Genomic DNA, 16,558 nt, shown 5'->3' with positions numbered 1-16,558 from the left:
TCAGGAATGGACTGTTTTAAGCTCTGTTAGTTTTGTCCAGGGAGGCTCTGTCTGTTTTTCACACTTTAGTATATCTGTAGTGTATATAGCTTTAGTATCTGACAGCACCATATATAAAGGAAATGTTCGGCTGACCTTAGTAACTTAATTCAAATTTATACTAATACTAACGAATGATATATGTTTCATATTGTTTTCAGCATTGAGAGTCTTTTGTGGGATAACAGTGACAGAATATATAGAAAATATGCACTATACTAAACCATGTATGCAAGAAACTACCTACTTCACCTTTTGGAATCAACTATATTTAAACACTGCGTAACATCAAGCAATATCTGAAAGAGCCATGATCTCCTGTTCAGATCTGCACTCTGAAGATCAAAGTGGAAACACAAAAGAAAATAACTGGCTATCTTGCACTGAAGCACTTTGAAGGTTTTTACTTTAGCACTTTGACTTGGTGCTTCTTCTGTAATTTTTGATTATAGTAAAATGTGTTCTGCACCATTTGCTGTTTTGTGTGGTTAGTGGTGTTTGTTAGCTTTGCTGTTTTCTGACACTCACTATATGGGCAGAATGATGCACTCTCCTGAGGGATATCCGGTTAGTGATGTTGAAAGTCATTATTCTCTTTCCTCCACAAGATTTTTTAGTTTTACACAGTCTTCTAACATGTGAACTAGTTGTTCTATTTAGTGATCAGGCAAGAACTTACGCACGACAGCCTCCTGTGAATGATGAGGCTTGAACAGAGCTGTAATTCTTAACTCAAAAATATTAAGCAATGTGATTGATGTTAATGTTAAGCCAATGAATATGAACTTCTCAGCACATTGTTTTACTTTTTATATATATATATATATGATTTGTACATTTCTGTTTCAGAAAATGAGGTGTATGCATGGGGCAATAATGCCATGGGCCAGTGTGGGCAAGGCCACACCTCAACACCGATCACCAAACCTAAGAAGGTGACTGGTCTAGAGGGGGTGTCAATTCAGCAGATCACTGCAGGAACCTCCCACAGTCTAGCTTGGACAGCCATCCCAACAGACAGGTAACATTTTATTAACCAAACTGAAGGAATATTTGTATTACTAGTGATCTTCAATTGTCCAACATTTTTATCTGTGTGGTCCTTTAATGTCATTATATTTGCTATATATTGCTATATTCTGTTGTCTTTACTCCTACTACTTCTACTACGATACTAATAATACTCAGAGTGATCATAATAATAACAATTTGGCCAAGCCAAAGCTATGTGGCCTCTAGAAGTTAATGAAATTAACTCCTGTGGCTCAGTTCCAGTCTGCTTTTTCTGGCCTGGGTTTCCGGCTCCGCTGCATTAGTGTAATGGATACAGTGTCCAGGATTATGAATGGCAGTTCTTTGTGATTATAGTGCAGTCTGAATTATTCATACTGTGTTTGTATGTGTGTGTGTGTGTGTGTGTTTGTTTGTATGTTTTTGTGTGAGACAGGCAGCTAGTGGCATGGCATAGGCCATTCTGTGTGGACCTTGAAGAGAGCACGTTCACATACCTGCGCAGCTTCCTGGAGCGCTACTGTGACAGCATCAGTGGAGATACACCCCCAGCACCTTTCTGCTCAAAGAGGTAGCACACACAAACACTCACTCAAACGTTAGGTTATGAATATAACCCCTGTTCCCTGAAGGAGAGGAACGAGGTACAACACATAATGTATGGGATATCACGCCCTTGCGTGTCTGGCTGAAGACACCTTTAATCACGCCTAAAAGGCAGATGATGCATAGTGACGAGGGCAGGAGGGCCCGCCCCCTGCATATAACCCCACGTCACCAGCATCACTCCTCAGTTCAAGATGCTGCTCTTCACTGAGCTAACAGCGAAGCGGGGCAACCTGTGTTGTACCTCGTTCCTCTCCTTCAGGGAACAGGGGTTATATTCATAACCTAACGTTCCCTTTCAGTCGATTCACTCGGTACAACACATAATGTATGGGACCTATATACACGCCCCGCGGAGCAGACACCGAACCAAGCGGGCACACTAGAGCACCCCAGACCCCGAAGAAAGAACAGCATGAGCTACTGAAGGGGCCACCACATCTAGGCGATAGAAGCGCACAAAAGTATGAGGTGATGCCCAGCTGGCAGCAGCGCAAATGTCTTTAACGGAGACACCCTTAAAAAGGGCCCACGATGCAGCCATTCCCCTAGTAGAATGAGCCCGCACCCCCACAGGCAACTCCAGACCCTTGCTGTTATAAGCTAATGCAATAGCTTCCACAACCCAGTGAGAGAGACGCTGCTTAGACAGAGCCCTGCCACGAACTGGGTTGGCAAAACAGACAAAAAGCTGGTCACACCCACGGAAAGCCTGAGTACGATCAATGTATGTACGCAGTGCACGCACAGGGCAGAGCGTGTGCATTTTTTGCTGCTCCTCAGAAGCAAATGGAGGATGAGAGAAAGAATTAAGCTCAAAGGCTAGTGAACTATAAGACATAGGCAGCACCTTTGGCACATACGCTGCATTAGGGCGTAATGTAACCTTGATGTCCCCTGGTGCAAACTGGGTACATGAGGGGTGCACTGACAGAGCATGAAGATCACCCACACGCTTAGCAGAGGCTAAAGCAAGCAGCAGAGCCGTCTTATACGAAACATATTTCATGTCTACAGAATTTAGGGGCTCAAATGGAGGCCCAGACAGGGCTTCGAGCACAATAGTGAGGTCCCAGGGAGGAACGGCTGGCCTAGATACAGGCTTTAGACGTCGCACTCCCTTTAAGAAACGTATAGCTAGGGGGTGTGCCCCAGGCGACAATCCCCCAAAACCAACATGACAGGCTGATATAGCCGCCAAATATACTTTTATTGTCGAGAATGAGAGCCCACGCTCCAGTAACTCCTGAAGGAATGTCAAAACATCCACAATTGGAACACTGGAAGGGAATCAAATTTCTTCCCTGACACCAGTGCTCAAATGCACGCCATTTATAAGCATACAAACCTCTTGTAGAGGATGCCCTTGCACACTGAATGGTAGCCACAACATTAGAGGGCAAACCGCTGGCCATCAAGGCAGACTTTTCAGCGGGTAGGCATGGAGACACCACAGCTCTGGCCGGGGGTGAACAATTTCCCCTCCCGCCTGAGACAGGAGATTCGAGTGAAGTGGGAGAGCCCATGGATCTCCTGCAAGGAGACTGATTATTTCTGCATACCATGGTTTTGATGGCCAGCAGGGAGCTACAAGTATCAGAGAGAGGTTCCCCTGGCGCACCCTCTCCAGTGTTGGCATGATCAGCTCCACCGGGGGGAATGCATAAAGCAGAGTGTTGGGCCAGAGATGTGCCAGTGCATCCACTCCCAGGGGAGCACCCTGGTCTGCTAGAGAGAAAAACAGAGGACAATGCGTGTTTTCTCTGGATGCGAAGAGATCTACGTTGGCCCTGCCAAACCGATCCCAGATCTGTTCCACCACCAGGGGACTGAGTCTCCATTCTCGAGCTGGAGGACCTCCCCTGGAGAGGAGATCCGCACCCAAGTTCAGGCGGCCTGGCACATGTGTCGCCCTGAGTGAAAGTAGGTGAAAACTGCTCCACATTAGAAGGGAGTGGGACAGATTCAGAAGCAGGAGTGACCGCGTGCCCCCCTGCCTGTTTATGTAAGACACCACGGTGGTGTTGTCTGTTCTGACTAAAACATGCTTCCCCCTCAATTCTGAGAGGAAGCGCTTTAGGGACAAATGGACCGCGAGCAACTCCAGACAGTTTATGTGGAGGGAGCGCTGCGCTGAAGACCACGCCCCCTTCACAGCTGCCCCGTTGCACACCGCACCCCAGCCTGTCAGGGACGCATCTGTTGACACTACCACGCGAAACAGAACTCTGCCTATAGGCGAGCCCTGGCAGAGCAGGCGGGGCTCTCTCCAAGGAGATAGTGCTTTCATACAACCCTGGGTCACAACTATCTTTTTCTGGAGATGGTGTGAGGCGTTCAGGCGGTGTGATAATAGCCAGTGCTGAAACGCACGCATTAGAAGTAAACCCAGCGGAACTACCGCTATCATTGACGCCATTTGACCCAACAGCTGGAGAAATTGGCGAAAACGTAGACTGCGCGCCAGCTGAAACTGCGCGAGGCAGTCGCGGAACGCACATATTCTGCGCTCTGACAGACGCGCTCGGCTGGTGAGAGAGCATATTTCCAACCCCAGAAAAGACAGCTTCTGGCTGGGAATTAGAGAGCTCTTTTTCAAATTCACCGAGAAACCCAGCCGCTGAATATGGGATAACACAGCCCCTGTGTGCGCTAAAGCTTCGTCCCTCGACCGTCCAATTAGAGCCAGGTCGTCTAGATATGAAAGCACTCGCACTCCTCGCATCCGCAGAGGAGCGAGAGCTGCTTCCACACACTTCGTAAAAGTGCGCGGGGCCAGAGAAAGCCCGAACGGGAGAACGAGCCACTCGTAAGCCACGCCCTCGAAGGCGAATCTGAGATAACGTCTGTGATCTGGATGGACTGCAATGTGAAAATATGCATCCGTGAGATCTATAGACGTGAACCAATCCCCCGGGCCGACCGCGCGAAGGAACTGGCGAAGTGTTAGCATTCTGAATTTGAAAACTCTTAAATGCTTGTTTAATGTTCTTAAATCCATAATTGGACGTAACCCCCCGCCCCTCTTCGGCACCACAAAATAACGGCTGTACCAGCCTCTTTGTGCATCGGCCTGAGGAACTACACGGATCGCCTGCTTGCAAAGAAGAGTTTCTATCTCCTCTCTGAGCACCGCCGCAGCGTTGAGTGACACTTGCGTGTACACCACGCTGGAAAAGCGGGGGGGGCGCTTTCGAAACTGCAAGCGGTAACCCATGGCAACAGTCCGCTCTACCCAGGGCGAGACTGCGCATGCGCGCCAGTTTGCTGCACGTGCAGCGAGCCGGCTGTGATGATATGCTACTCGTGGAGGGGCGGAGCCCTCCTGTGGCTGAAATTGGGAGTGCAACACATTTTTTTGTGGGCTGGACATTTTTATTTCGCCCTGAGTTACAGAATGCAACTTTATTATTAGGGCACCCTCCCCCCACCCCTGAGTACAGTGACTGGGCTGTGGGAATGCTTGAACACACGTGTTTACAGAGAACAGGTGATTTATAAACGATGTTGGGGCAAAACGTGCCCTTTGAACTTGGCCCCGGAAGAGGGGAAAAACTGCGCCTCTTCGGTGGCTTTAGGGGAGAAACTGTGGTGTCTCCGACCAGCGGAGACCTCACTCCCCCTTCTCTGCGAGCTAGGATGAGTCAGGCTTCCTCTTCCTCACCGCGGAGTCTTTCTGGTGCCCGGGAGGAGGACCTTTGCTCCAGGCTGAGTGGCGTGGAGTGTGTTTGGGCTGCTGCTGCTTGGGCGGGGGATTCCCCGCAGTAACCGTAGCAGCGGGCCTCTTCATCGGAGGAAGCGGCGCTGCGGGCTTGCGGGCAGTCAACTGCGGTTTCTGCTTCTCCCGTCTTGGCAGAATAGATCGCAAAGCCTCCGTCTGCTTTTTCCTCAGCTCGAACTTGGCTTGAATGGCTTCGAGTGACTGGCCAAACAGACCTGCCGAGGAGACCGGCTCGTCCAAATAAGTCGCCCGGTCTCTGTCTGGCATGTCAGACAGCGTTAGCCACAAGTGGCGCTGTGCCACGACAGTAGACGCCATTCCTCTGCCCAGCGAGAGAGCCGCACAGCGAGACATACGCAGGATGTAATCTGAGGCAATTCTAACCTCATTTAGCAGAGCTGTTAGCGGGCTGTCCGCGGGTAGCTGGTCTCCGAGTTCGGCTAGACACATCGCCTGGTAAGTCTGGAGGAGAGTGACTGAACTCATCGCTCTGGCCGTGCCTGCCTGCGCGCGATAAACCTTGTCCAGCTGGGAGAAGGAGAACCGGCAGTGCTTGGAGGGAAGCACGGCTGGTCCCGCGACTCCCTGATTATGAGACGGAGCCAGGTACGCTGCCAGCGAAGGCTCCATCGGAGGGGGGTTTAGCAGCCCCGCCTCCCCTGACCCTTCCAGCTCGAGAAACTGCGCGTAACCAGGCACCGTGGTGCGGGTTGACAGCGGTTTAGCCCATGACGACGTCAGCTCTGTCATGAAGTCGGGGAAAAGTGGGAGACGATGCTTCACCACTTGCGGAGCCGGGGGAAGGAAAAATCCCGCGAATCTGGTCGCTTTTTTGGACAGATGAGGAGCAGGCCACTCCACGTCCAGCTTTTGCGCCGCACGACGGTAAAGGGAAAAGAAAGAGGTATCAGCCTCGTCCTGTTTACCCTCCGCAGCCGTCGGGGCTGGAAGAACCTGCAGCTCTTCCTGCTCGTCTTCGGAGTAATCAAGCTCGTCTACACCGAGACCGAACGGGTCGTCGTCCTCGAGCTCGGCTGCAGGCTCGGAGAGCTGCGGCTGACACGGAAGAGTCAGCGACGGCGAATTCATTTCGCACATCTCCAGACTCTCCATGTGCTCAGCCCAGTTAAGGCAAGGTTCCCCTTCGTACTCGGCTTCCTCGACGTCCGAACAGGACGGCCCAGCCTTTCCGGAGATCAGGGGATCCTCGCGTGCCACTGCTGCTTGTCCGAGAACTTTCTCAACGAACGTTACACGGCGTTCGAGGGTCGACCGCCTGAGCTGGCGACAGAGCGCACATGCATCAGGTTGGACCAAGGCCCTCCTAGCATGGACGATTCCCAGGCAGACTGGACATGCATCATGTTGGTCCTTCTCGGTAATGGCAAAACCACATCCCTGAGGACAAGGACGGGAGGCTTTCTTGCCAGGCTGAGAGGTAAGGTTGGCTTGCGAGCTCATTTTAGGCAGCCGTTAGCGAAGCTAAACAGGCTAGCCCCGAGACTTACAAAGCAGGTTTAAAAGCAGCAAAATCCTTTAAATAACGCTCCGCGGGAAGACGACTCACCAATATGAGGTTGTTGTCGTGCTTGCCTAATGGAACAGTTAAGTTATCCGAAGGATTGCTGAATTGAGCTAACTAGACTAGCAGAAAAGGTGTAAGGTGTTCTCAGCGAAGTGAAGAGCATAAGAACTGAGGAGTGATGCTGGTGACGTGGGGTTATATGCAGGGGGCGGGCCCTCCTGCCCTCGTCACTATGCATCATCTGCCTTTTAGGCGTGATTAAAGGTGTCTTCAGCCAGACACGCAAGGGCGTGATATCCCATACATTATGTGTTGTACCGAGTGAATCGACTGAAAGGGAACATGTATAGCATGAAACAGCACCTTTAGGGTTTAAATAACAGAGACATATATGCTACCTGGCCAAAAAAAAGGTCACACACTCTAATATTTAGTTGGACTTTCTTTAGCTTTGATTATGGCTCGCATTCACTGTGACATTATTTCTATAAGCTTCTGCAATGTCACAAAATTTATTTCAATCCAGTGTTGCATTATTTTTTTACCAAGATCTTGCAGCAGCATTGATGATGGTAGAGTCTGACCACTGCACAAAGCAGCTCTTCTCCATCCAGCACATCCCAAAGATTCTCAATGAGGTTAAGATCTGGACTCTGCGGTGAATTCTCTCTCAATCCATGTGTGAAAATGATGATCTCATGCTCCCTGAACCCTGAACTCTTTCACAATTCCAGCCCCATGAATTCTGACATTGTCATCTTGGAATATGGCCTTGTTCATCAGGGAAGGAAAAAAAATACATTGATGGAATAACCTGGTTTATATTCAGTATATTCAGGTGGTCAGCTGACCTCATTCTTTAAGCACATACTGTTGCTGAACCTAGACCTTTAGTCCAACTGCAGTAAAACCAGAACATTTGCTTAGTTAAATCCAAGTATTGCAAGGTTTAACAGTGATTTAACGTATTAAAAACAGATATAGGTGAAAAATGTTAGTCAACGTCCAACAAAACCATTAAAATGCTTAAAAGCTTTCCCCAGTGCTACAATAAAAAGAATATTTGGATTACAAAGATCTAGTCATTAAAGCACTATTTAAATAAACTATTTAAATCTGTTTTATTTTTGCCCATATACAATTATATTGATATAATTCAATTATAATATTAATAATATGATATTAAATTAACATTCTGTATATATTTGTCTATAAACTTTTCCATGTATAATTGTTACATAATAATTTATTTTTTGTTTTCCCTTTTTTACAAATGCATTTTATGTTTTATGTTTTATGAAAAGTGTATTATAAGTAAAATTGATTATTATTGTCATCTTCAACATCATTATTATTATTATTATTACATGGTGAAAATTTTCTCTCAAATAGTGTCTCTAAAGGACAGGCACACACACACACACTCGCCACCTAGCAACCTTGTTTGGTGTTTGTGGTTTAACCTTCTCACTAATTCTTTCCCATCTTTCACCACTCAGACACTTTCTAGTGAAAGACAGGCTGATTCTGTTGCAGCAGAAATAGCATTGTCCCTGAAAACGATGAACTTTTTCCTAAAAATAAGTGGTGAGGTGACTCTACATCATCCTCTGCTGAGTGGCAGTGCTGTAAAATGACAGCTGAAGCATAGTCTGGAGAGCTCGTGGGCTTGATCCACTTGCAGTGCTGGACTGCTGTCAGGGTGTGTGGACTGTGTTGTCACTCTGGTACAGAATGCAGACCAGCTGACTGCCTGCCTGCGTTTGGCATGTGCAGAATGTGTGGACTGCAGTGGCAGCTCTGCTCGTACTCTCTGTGCTCTCTGAAAAATAAATAAAGCTCTGACTGATGAGAGAAACGTAATGAGTAATGAAAATAGAATAACGGAAATGTTGGCCACTAAAAATTTGCTTTTTCTGTGTCTGTTTTACTGTCTGGTAGGGTAGAGAGGGTTAGACTGAGACTTGAGATTGAGATTGTGTTGAAACAGAAATTACAGATGTAATTTTTTTTATCTCTGATTAAACTGTGAAAAAGCCACCAACAGCACTGAATATGTGCCTGTGTGTGTGTGTGTGCCCAAATAAACACAACGGCAAGATGGAGGTTGACAAAAATCTTGACGTCAAATATCGCAACAGGCTAGATTTGTGTTCTTTGTACCAAATACACTACTAAATGGACAAAATTTAAGTGGCAGTCCGTATTATTTTGGGACAAAAGTGGGAAGGGATAAAATATTGTGTTTAATGGTACCAGTGTGCTGGACAACCATCCCTGCTAAGCCTAATATATTTATTTAATACCTAGAATCGGATTCATCTGGTCTGAATGGAGACCACATCACACCGCATGTTTGGTGCAATTACCAATTCTCACCAGAGAGGGTCCTAAATCACCCAAATCTCAAAACTTACAGACATCAGCCTTTTTCTTTAATCTAAAATCAAGGATAATAAAGGGAGTTTATCCTGCTTTGGAGTTTATCCTGCCTGTACTGTTTAGGAAAGGCCTTCAGTTCTGCAGCATTGCTTTGAGGATTTGATTGCATTCAATGATGAGAGCATTGGTGTGGTCAGGTCTCCTCCTCATTTGCCGAAGTCATTCCAGAAGTATTGGATGGAGCTCCTTTTATTCCAGAGAACACAGTTCCACTGCTCTACAGCTAAAAGGGGCTCTAACCCACCTGGTCTTAGGTAGGGTTCAGAGAGTTTTTTTCCTATTGGCTTCTCTACTTCTCTAGAGGGACATCTGTAAGTACACAGCAATCAGTGCAACTTAAAGTAGTTGAATGTGTTCATTAGAAGCCTGAATCGTATAAGCCTGAATCTGAGTGTTTATTGGAAGGAAAGTCGTGAGCTACCCCAGAAGTCTTCATCTTGACTCTGTGCCCAGAATGATGACGTCACTGGCTAGAACCCCCACAGACCTGCAGACACAGTTGAGATACACACAGACACAAATTCACACACAGGGATAAAAGGACTGATACACACAAACACACATCGACACATGGGGGACAGTGGAACATATGGCCCAGTTCTGCATGAAGGTCAGCCCAAGCTGATCTTTCTAACACTTCTTTCCTTTTTCTCCTTCTCTCTCTGTCTGTTAGGGAGCATCACCAGTTTGTGCTGCTGTGTATGAAGCTCTTGTCTATCCACCTGTCCCTGGCCCATGCAGGAGGAACGGGGGCTACAGTTCTTGGAGCTCAGGGGAGACCCCTCCGGAACCTCCTGTTCAGGCTCATCGACTCCAACGTGCCAGAATCATTACAGCAGGTCTTATTCCTCTGATTTCTGTTTTATCTAAGAAACAAGCATGTATGTAAAATGGCTGTAGCAATTTAATAATAATAATAAAAAAATCACTAGAAAGAGCTCACACAGCTGATACGATATGGTACGATCCAAACAATACAGTATATTGTCATATCGGTCCCAGCCCCTAGTCAGCATAGAGTCAAACTCTGCGTTACTGATATATACAGCTCTGGAAAAAATAATATACCACTTAAAATTATAGGGTTCTTTGATTTTTCCAATTTAAAAACCTCTGGAATGTAATCAAGAGGACAATAGACGATCACAGCCATCAAACCAAGCTGAACTGTTAAAAAATTTGCATAAAGTTATCCAAAAGCAGTGTGTAAGACTGGTGGAGGAGAACATGATGCCAAGATGCATGAAATCTGTGATTAAAAACCAGGGTTATTCCACACAATATTAATGATGAATATGAACTTGTTTTCTTTGCATTATTTGAGGTCTGAAAGCTCTGCATCTTTTTTGTTATTTCAGCCATCCTGATCCTTTCATGAATTGCTACAAAGATTTGTGTACATATTGGTCCTCTAAATCTTACTGTAGTGTTTAATTTTTGTGAAATAATAAATGTTGGGGAAAGGCTGTAGATGTTTAGGTTAGTTTTATTTTTTCATTTTTGCTCTTGTAAAGCAGAGGAGGTTTAGTCATACTCACATTTCTGCAGTCAAGCGGACAAAAATGAGTCATTTACGAACTTCAGTGTTAAATGTGTGTTTGTGTGTTTGTGTGTGTGTTTGTGTAGGCGGTGATGAACACATTGTCGATAGGAGCATCTCTTTTGCTGCCTCCTCTCAGGGAGAGAACAGAACTGCTGCACTCACTGCTACCTCAGGGCCCAGAGAGCTGGGAGAGTCTCTCTAAAGGACAGGTACACACACACACACACACACACACACACCAGTCCATGCCCAAAATAAATATTTAGTTGAATTCCCATGTGTTTGTTTTACATTTACATTGTTTCTATCATGCAAAATCCTTATATTCAAATATTGTGTGGATATATAAGACTAGCACATGCCTCCTCCGACACATGTGAAGCCAGCCACCAGCTCTTTTTGAGCTGCTGCTGATGTAGCATTGCTGAGTAGCATTACAGCACGCTTGGAGAAAAGTGCAGCGACTCGGTTCTGATACATCAGCTCACAGATGCCTTGTGCTCCCTCAGGGCTCCGGCAGCTGATGGCATGCTGCATGACCGGGATTCAAACAAACGCTCTCCCAATCAAAGTGGCAGCGCTTAGCCTGCTAGACCATTCTGAGCCCTAAAGAAAAGACTATATTAAATAGTTGCAGAGTTATCTGTGTTTCTGTGTCTTTTTTAGTTATTATATTAAAAGTTTTCCCTAACTTGTGTATAATTTTTTTCACTGGATTTTTTTAACAGTTGTGGTCATTAACTGGAGCTTGGTTTACTAAAACTTTTGACTGGTAGTGTATGCATTTGTAATCTTGTTGCTGTCATAACATAGCAACACAGTGGACAGTGAAGTGGTAGGAAATGATTGTGAACAGTGGCCTCTGACTAGAATGTTCCATGCAAACAGACATGACTCAGCAGAACTCACATCCACATTCAATATAACAGCTTTCTCTGTAGAATTATTTACCTTCCATGGGACATGACAGTAGTAATGGGACACAGCACCAATCCCATGTTCTTTTATATACGGTACATTAGCATATTTACGTGTGTGGCCTCATTTATGCTCTAATTGTCACAGCAGTGCTCTACAAAATCTAATGAAAGCGCAAGTGTCCCATTACTTTATGTATGCTATATATGATATATTTTTAGTGCTGAATACCTCACAAAAAGACAACCTACATTAATGCTGATATTAATAAAACAGCTGAGGATAACACTGTTGTGGGCTATATTATATATAATCTCTATCTTTCACAAAATAACAATAATATCCATATTTTTTTAAGCCTTTTTTAGAAAAAAATGTTGCATTAAAAACTAAATTGCCTTTGTTGCTGTCTTTGTCTTTGCTGACATTGTCTATCTGTCTGTCCTGTCTGTCTCTCCAGCGTCTTCAGTTGGACATGGTGCTGAACAGTCTCCAGGAACAGAGCCATGTAGCGTCCCTTCTGGGTTACAGTTCTCCAGGGGATTTGAGTACTGGCCTTTTGCCCCCTACACCGGATAGGCCTGCGGGCTCCTCTACCTCCAGCACTGACGCCCCAGACCACCTTCACTTGGCTGAAGTCCTGCTGAAGACCCTCCTTCTGAGTATTGGATTCTATACGGTCAGTCTGCGGTGTTGGCCAGGGTTCTAACAGTGGGTGTTTTGGCCACGGCAGGCTCTGTTGATACATAAAGTAAATTTTAAAAAGTTTTAAAGAAATTGTCTGGCAAAAAAAATCTGATTTACTAATTAAGTAAGTGGAAAAGCTTGGAAGAGCTCCACATGGTTCGAGATTAGAGGGTGCTGAAGTAAGTCACTGTGGTGTACTGTGTGATATGTTTTTATTTTCTTAATTTGTTGGAAGGGATCAATTTAATAATTTTCTTTTCTACTGTATTCTGTGTATAGGAGCGTGCCTTTGGTGAGCTAGAGAAGAACAGCGACAAGCAGCAGCCCAGCTCTGCTCAGAAACAGACTGAAGCTCCATCGCACTTCCACCACCTGCTGTCAGCCCTACATAAACATCTGCTGGCCCACTGCTACATCTACACCAATACAGAGGTACCATCATATTAACAATGCAGGTTTGCTGTGCAGATTGCTGTGCAGTTGCTGACTGGAGACACCTATTTGCTGACACTTGATGCCTCATGCCTCTGTGTTTAATTTTTTTATACCAAAGGCAAGAAGAATAAAATTTGATTTGTGTTTGTTTGCATCTGTGTAGGATGACAGCAGCGTGACATTGCTTCACAAGCACCTGTGCCTGCTGTTTCCATATGCTGCTGAAACATTCAGGAGGTCCACCATTCTGCTGGAGGAGAGCTCGCTGGACAAACACGTCATTAATAAGCTGCACAGTAAGAGGATACTCCTGTTACTACTGTTAACATTATATTATTATAATATTAAACTTTATATTACATTTAAAATAAATGAATAATATTAAATATAACCACACTGATATGAGAAAAGTCATTGATTATGTTAGTGTTACCTCAGGGGATGACTTGGAAATGCTCACACAAGTTGTGAGGTGTTGTCTTGTGAGTGAGGTTGAACACTGGCCAGCAAACTTTATATCTCTCATGTTACAAATCAAAATTAGTGAGATATGTTAATAGCATATGAGTGTATACACTACAGTGCATTTAGAGATGCTGTTTACTGCTGTTTGCATGTTTGGAATCATAAAAGCTTACTATTTATTATGCATTATCTCATCTCAGTGATTTCTCTTATTAAACTTGAAATGTATTTTTTTTATTCACTCTTGCTCCAGTTTTACCCTGTGCTAAAATATGTTATATATGTTATGTGTGTGTTTGTGTGTACGCAGCGGTGTTGTTTGGCTCAGTAGCAGGCAGTCTCCTGTGTCAGGTGATGTACTCTCTGCTGCTGTTGCCTCTGGCTGTGGTGAAGCCTCTCCTGCCTCACCTGCTCTCTCTACTGGAGCAGCTAAATGAGCTCAACTGCTACCTGCCCAACACCGGCCTTCTGGAGACACTGGAGCTGGAAGGAACTCTGGCGGGTAAATGCAGAAATGGTCCATGCTTATAAATAAATATTTACAATACTAGTCAAAGGTTTGGACATTTATATTTACATTTAGTCATTTTTTCCTACATTATAAAAAATAATACTGAAGTGATCCAGATTATAAAGAAACACATAAGGAATCATGCAGTAACTTAAAACTATTAAACAAACCAAAATACACAGTGAAGAAGCATTTAGATGATCTTATCTGAGGCTGATAACTCTGACGAAGTTATCCTGTGCAACAGAGGAAACTCTTGCTCTTTCTTTTCTGGGGCAGTCCTGATGAAAGCCAGTTTCATCATAACATGTTTCAATTAATTAACTCTTGAAGTTCAGCACAGTTGTTAACTGAAAGCCTAAATTCCACCTCTTAGAAAACTTAGGAAATGCCAAGAGGTGCAAAGCTGTCATCTAAGCAAGATGTGCTTAGATGTTTTTCCTACTAGTTTAGATGACTTTAGTATTTATCTACATGATTTGTTTAAACTTTTGACTAGTAAAAATGTATTTATTGCAAACAACTGGAAATGCATGATCAGCTGTAAGATGGCTTACCAGTTTCTGTTAACCCCACCATACCCAGAGCTGACGGAGGTGACTGATGCTGCTGTTGGAGTTGAGTCACATGACTGGGCGTGGCTTTTGGACCTAGAGAGATCTGTAGCCCTGGCGATTGGTCGATGCCTGGGAGGGATGCTACAAGGTCCTCCCTCTTCTATTCAGGAAAAGACGTCGGAGTACTGGCTCTGTAACCCGCTCCTGAGGAATGGCCTGGAGATGGACTTTGAACAGCTGGGTAATGAAATGCTGCGTTTAGATGTAAAAATTGGGTATACTGACTTTCAGAAACTCCTTAGTATTTATTTATTTGAATTAGTCAGATTTTAATAATAAATCTGTCACATTCAGAATTATTCTTGTCAGCATCAGAATACATAACCCCCTTTAAATAGATTATTAACTTTAAAAACGCCACATATGATTTGAACAGATGCACACATACAGTAAAACCCAACAAGGATTTCTTATTTTTTAACTAAGTATGTTATATCCTGTGAGCCAAGCTGAAGAACAAAATGTAGTTTTGTCCATATTTCTCCTGGATGCTCTTCAGCCAGCATGTGTATATTATGTTCAGTTCCGTCAGCAGCTCACCTGATTTACCAAATTTACCAATTTACCAAACAAGGTGTTGATTAATATGATGAGAACTAGATTTAACTCTATTAAACACAGATGAGGAGAGATTTGGAGATGTTTAAAGGAAAACAGGGCTGTATAAGCTCTGCTGTTTGTAAACTTGCTGTTTGTATTTATTTTAATGATAGTGTTTTACTGAGCTAATAAACAGTTACTTCACAGATAAGACACTTATTCTTTACTGAAATTCCCACAAGGGCCTAAAACATTTGCATATATATATATATATATATATATATATATATATATATATATATATATATATATATATATATAGATATTAATATATACTCAGTTGTTGGAGAGCATCAGTCAGGTATTTTTTTTATTCCAGCTTTTAACAAAGCAAGAACCAGCAGAGCTAAAACTGATCTGGGTTCCTGGTTTTGGGTTTTCTTAAAGCTGCCATTAAACTGAAAAGTAAATAATGTGGATTAGACAAAAGTCTGATCTGCAGCATTAAACAAATACACAATATGACCTAATTGCATATGTTCATTCATTGTGTGATGAATATTTTAATGTGACGATTAAAGAATGATTGACACATACAGATCATACCTTCTATCTTCTACATGGGTTAGTGTTGTGAGCTGATGGGGTGTTTCTCCATGCTGCAGATTTGGCTATGGGCTGGCTGACGGAGGCGGTGCTGCTGGGCTGTGGAGATGCCAGGCTGGCTGACCTTCGTCTGTCTGAGGGAAACGGCACACTGGTGGAGCTCGCCCTCGGCTCCCCGCGAGAGCCAGCCAGCAGCCTGTGGAGAAAGATGAAGGAGTATGCTGCAAGTAGAGGTGAAAAGGAGAAGAGGGACATGTGAACACTTTTTCGTCTTATTTTAGAATTTTCCAAATTGTTAACATCACAGAGAATTTAATTAAAAGAATCAGAAAAAAATATCTTCATAAGCTTAATGTGGTCATTAAACCTGTAATTATTAATTGTCAATTTTGTATTTATTTTTTAAAAGTTTTCTAATAGAAAGTTTATATTATTGCAATTTTTGTTTAGATTAGCTGTACGTTCCTTTATCTTCAACATAAATCTAGGCACATAAATATATAGAAATATAATAAATATACAGAAAGACGATGTTTGCTTTGTGTAACTGGGTTTATGTGTCTTTATGTGTTTTAGACTGGGATGGTGGAACAGCTGTTGGGGACAGTTTATTAGAGACGGCGTGTCGCTGTAGTCTTGCTGCTCTGCTGAAGCACGCAGGCCTACAGGATGAAGCGTACTGGCAGGACAGGTGAGTCAATGTGATGTGTGTTAAGGAGAGCACATAGCTACTAGTAGGCCTGTCATGATAACTATTTTATTAGTATGATATATTGTCTCAAAATAGTTGTGAATATAATGTAGTTTTTATTTTAAGATAATGTTGTGTCACTGATTCATTGATAAGAATAGTTTTATCATAATAATAATAATAATAATAATAATAATAATA

The 16,558-nt window shown here is 43.8% G+C and overlaps 1 protein-coding gene across 4 annotated transcripts in view; it reads left to right on the top strand.

Annotated features, from left to right (window-relative positions):
- The window catches only part of LOC103023154 (probable E3 ubiquitin-protein ligase HERC1), a 99,000-nt gene that overhangs the window by 23,008 nt on the left and 59,434 nt on the right, over positions 1-16,558 (top strand). For all 4 annotated transcript variants that reach the window (XM_022676554.2, XM_022676555.2, XM_022676553.2 and 1 more), the window contains exons 12-22: positions 889-1,060; positions 1,487-1,621; positions 10,018-10,183; positions 10,971-11,096; positions 12,266-12,484; positions 12,772-12,924; positions 13,091-13,223; positions 13,703-13,894; positions 14,489-14,701; positions 15,726-15,899; positions 16,243-16,357. In XM_022676554.2, the coding sequence (XP_022532275.2) occupies positions 889-1,060; positions 1,487-1,621; positions 10,018-10,183; positions 10,971-11,096; positions 12,266-12,484; positions 12,772-12,924; positions 13,091-13,223; positions 13,703-13,894; positions 14,489-14,701; positions 15,726-15,899; positions 16,243-16,357 (1,798 nt within the window). The remainder of the gene's footprint in view (positions 1-888; positions 1,061-1,486; positions 1,622-10,017; positions 10,184-10,970; positions 11,097-12,265; positions 12,485-12,771; positions 12,925-13,090; positions 13,224-13,702; positions 13,895-14,488; positions 14,702-15,725; positions 15,900-16,242; positions 16,358-16,558) is intronic.

The sequence above is a fragment of the Astyanax mexicanus genome, chromosome 17 (genome assembly GCF_023375975.1).
Source record: "Astyanax mexicanus isolate ESR-SI-001 chromosome 17, AstMex3_surface, whole genome shotgun sequence".
NCBI lineage: Eukaryota > Metazoa > Chordata > Actinopteri > Characiformes > Acestrorhamphidae > Astyanax > Astyanax mexicanus.
Note: the sequence above shows the minus strand (reverse complement) of the source record. Positions and strands in the feature narration are given on the sequence as shown.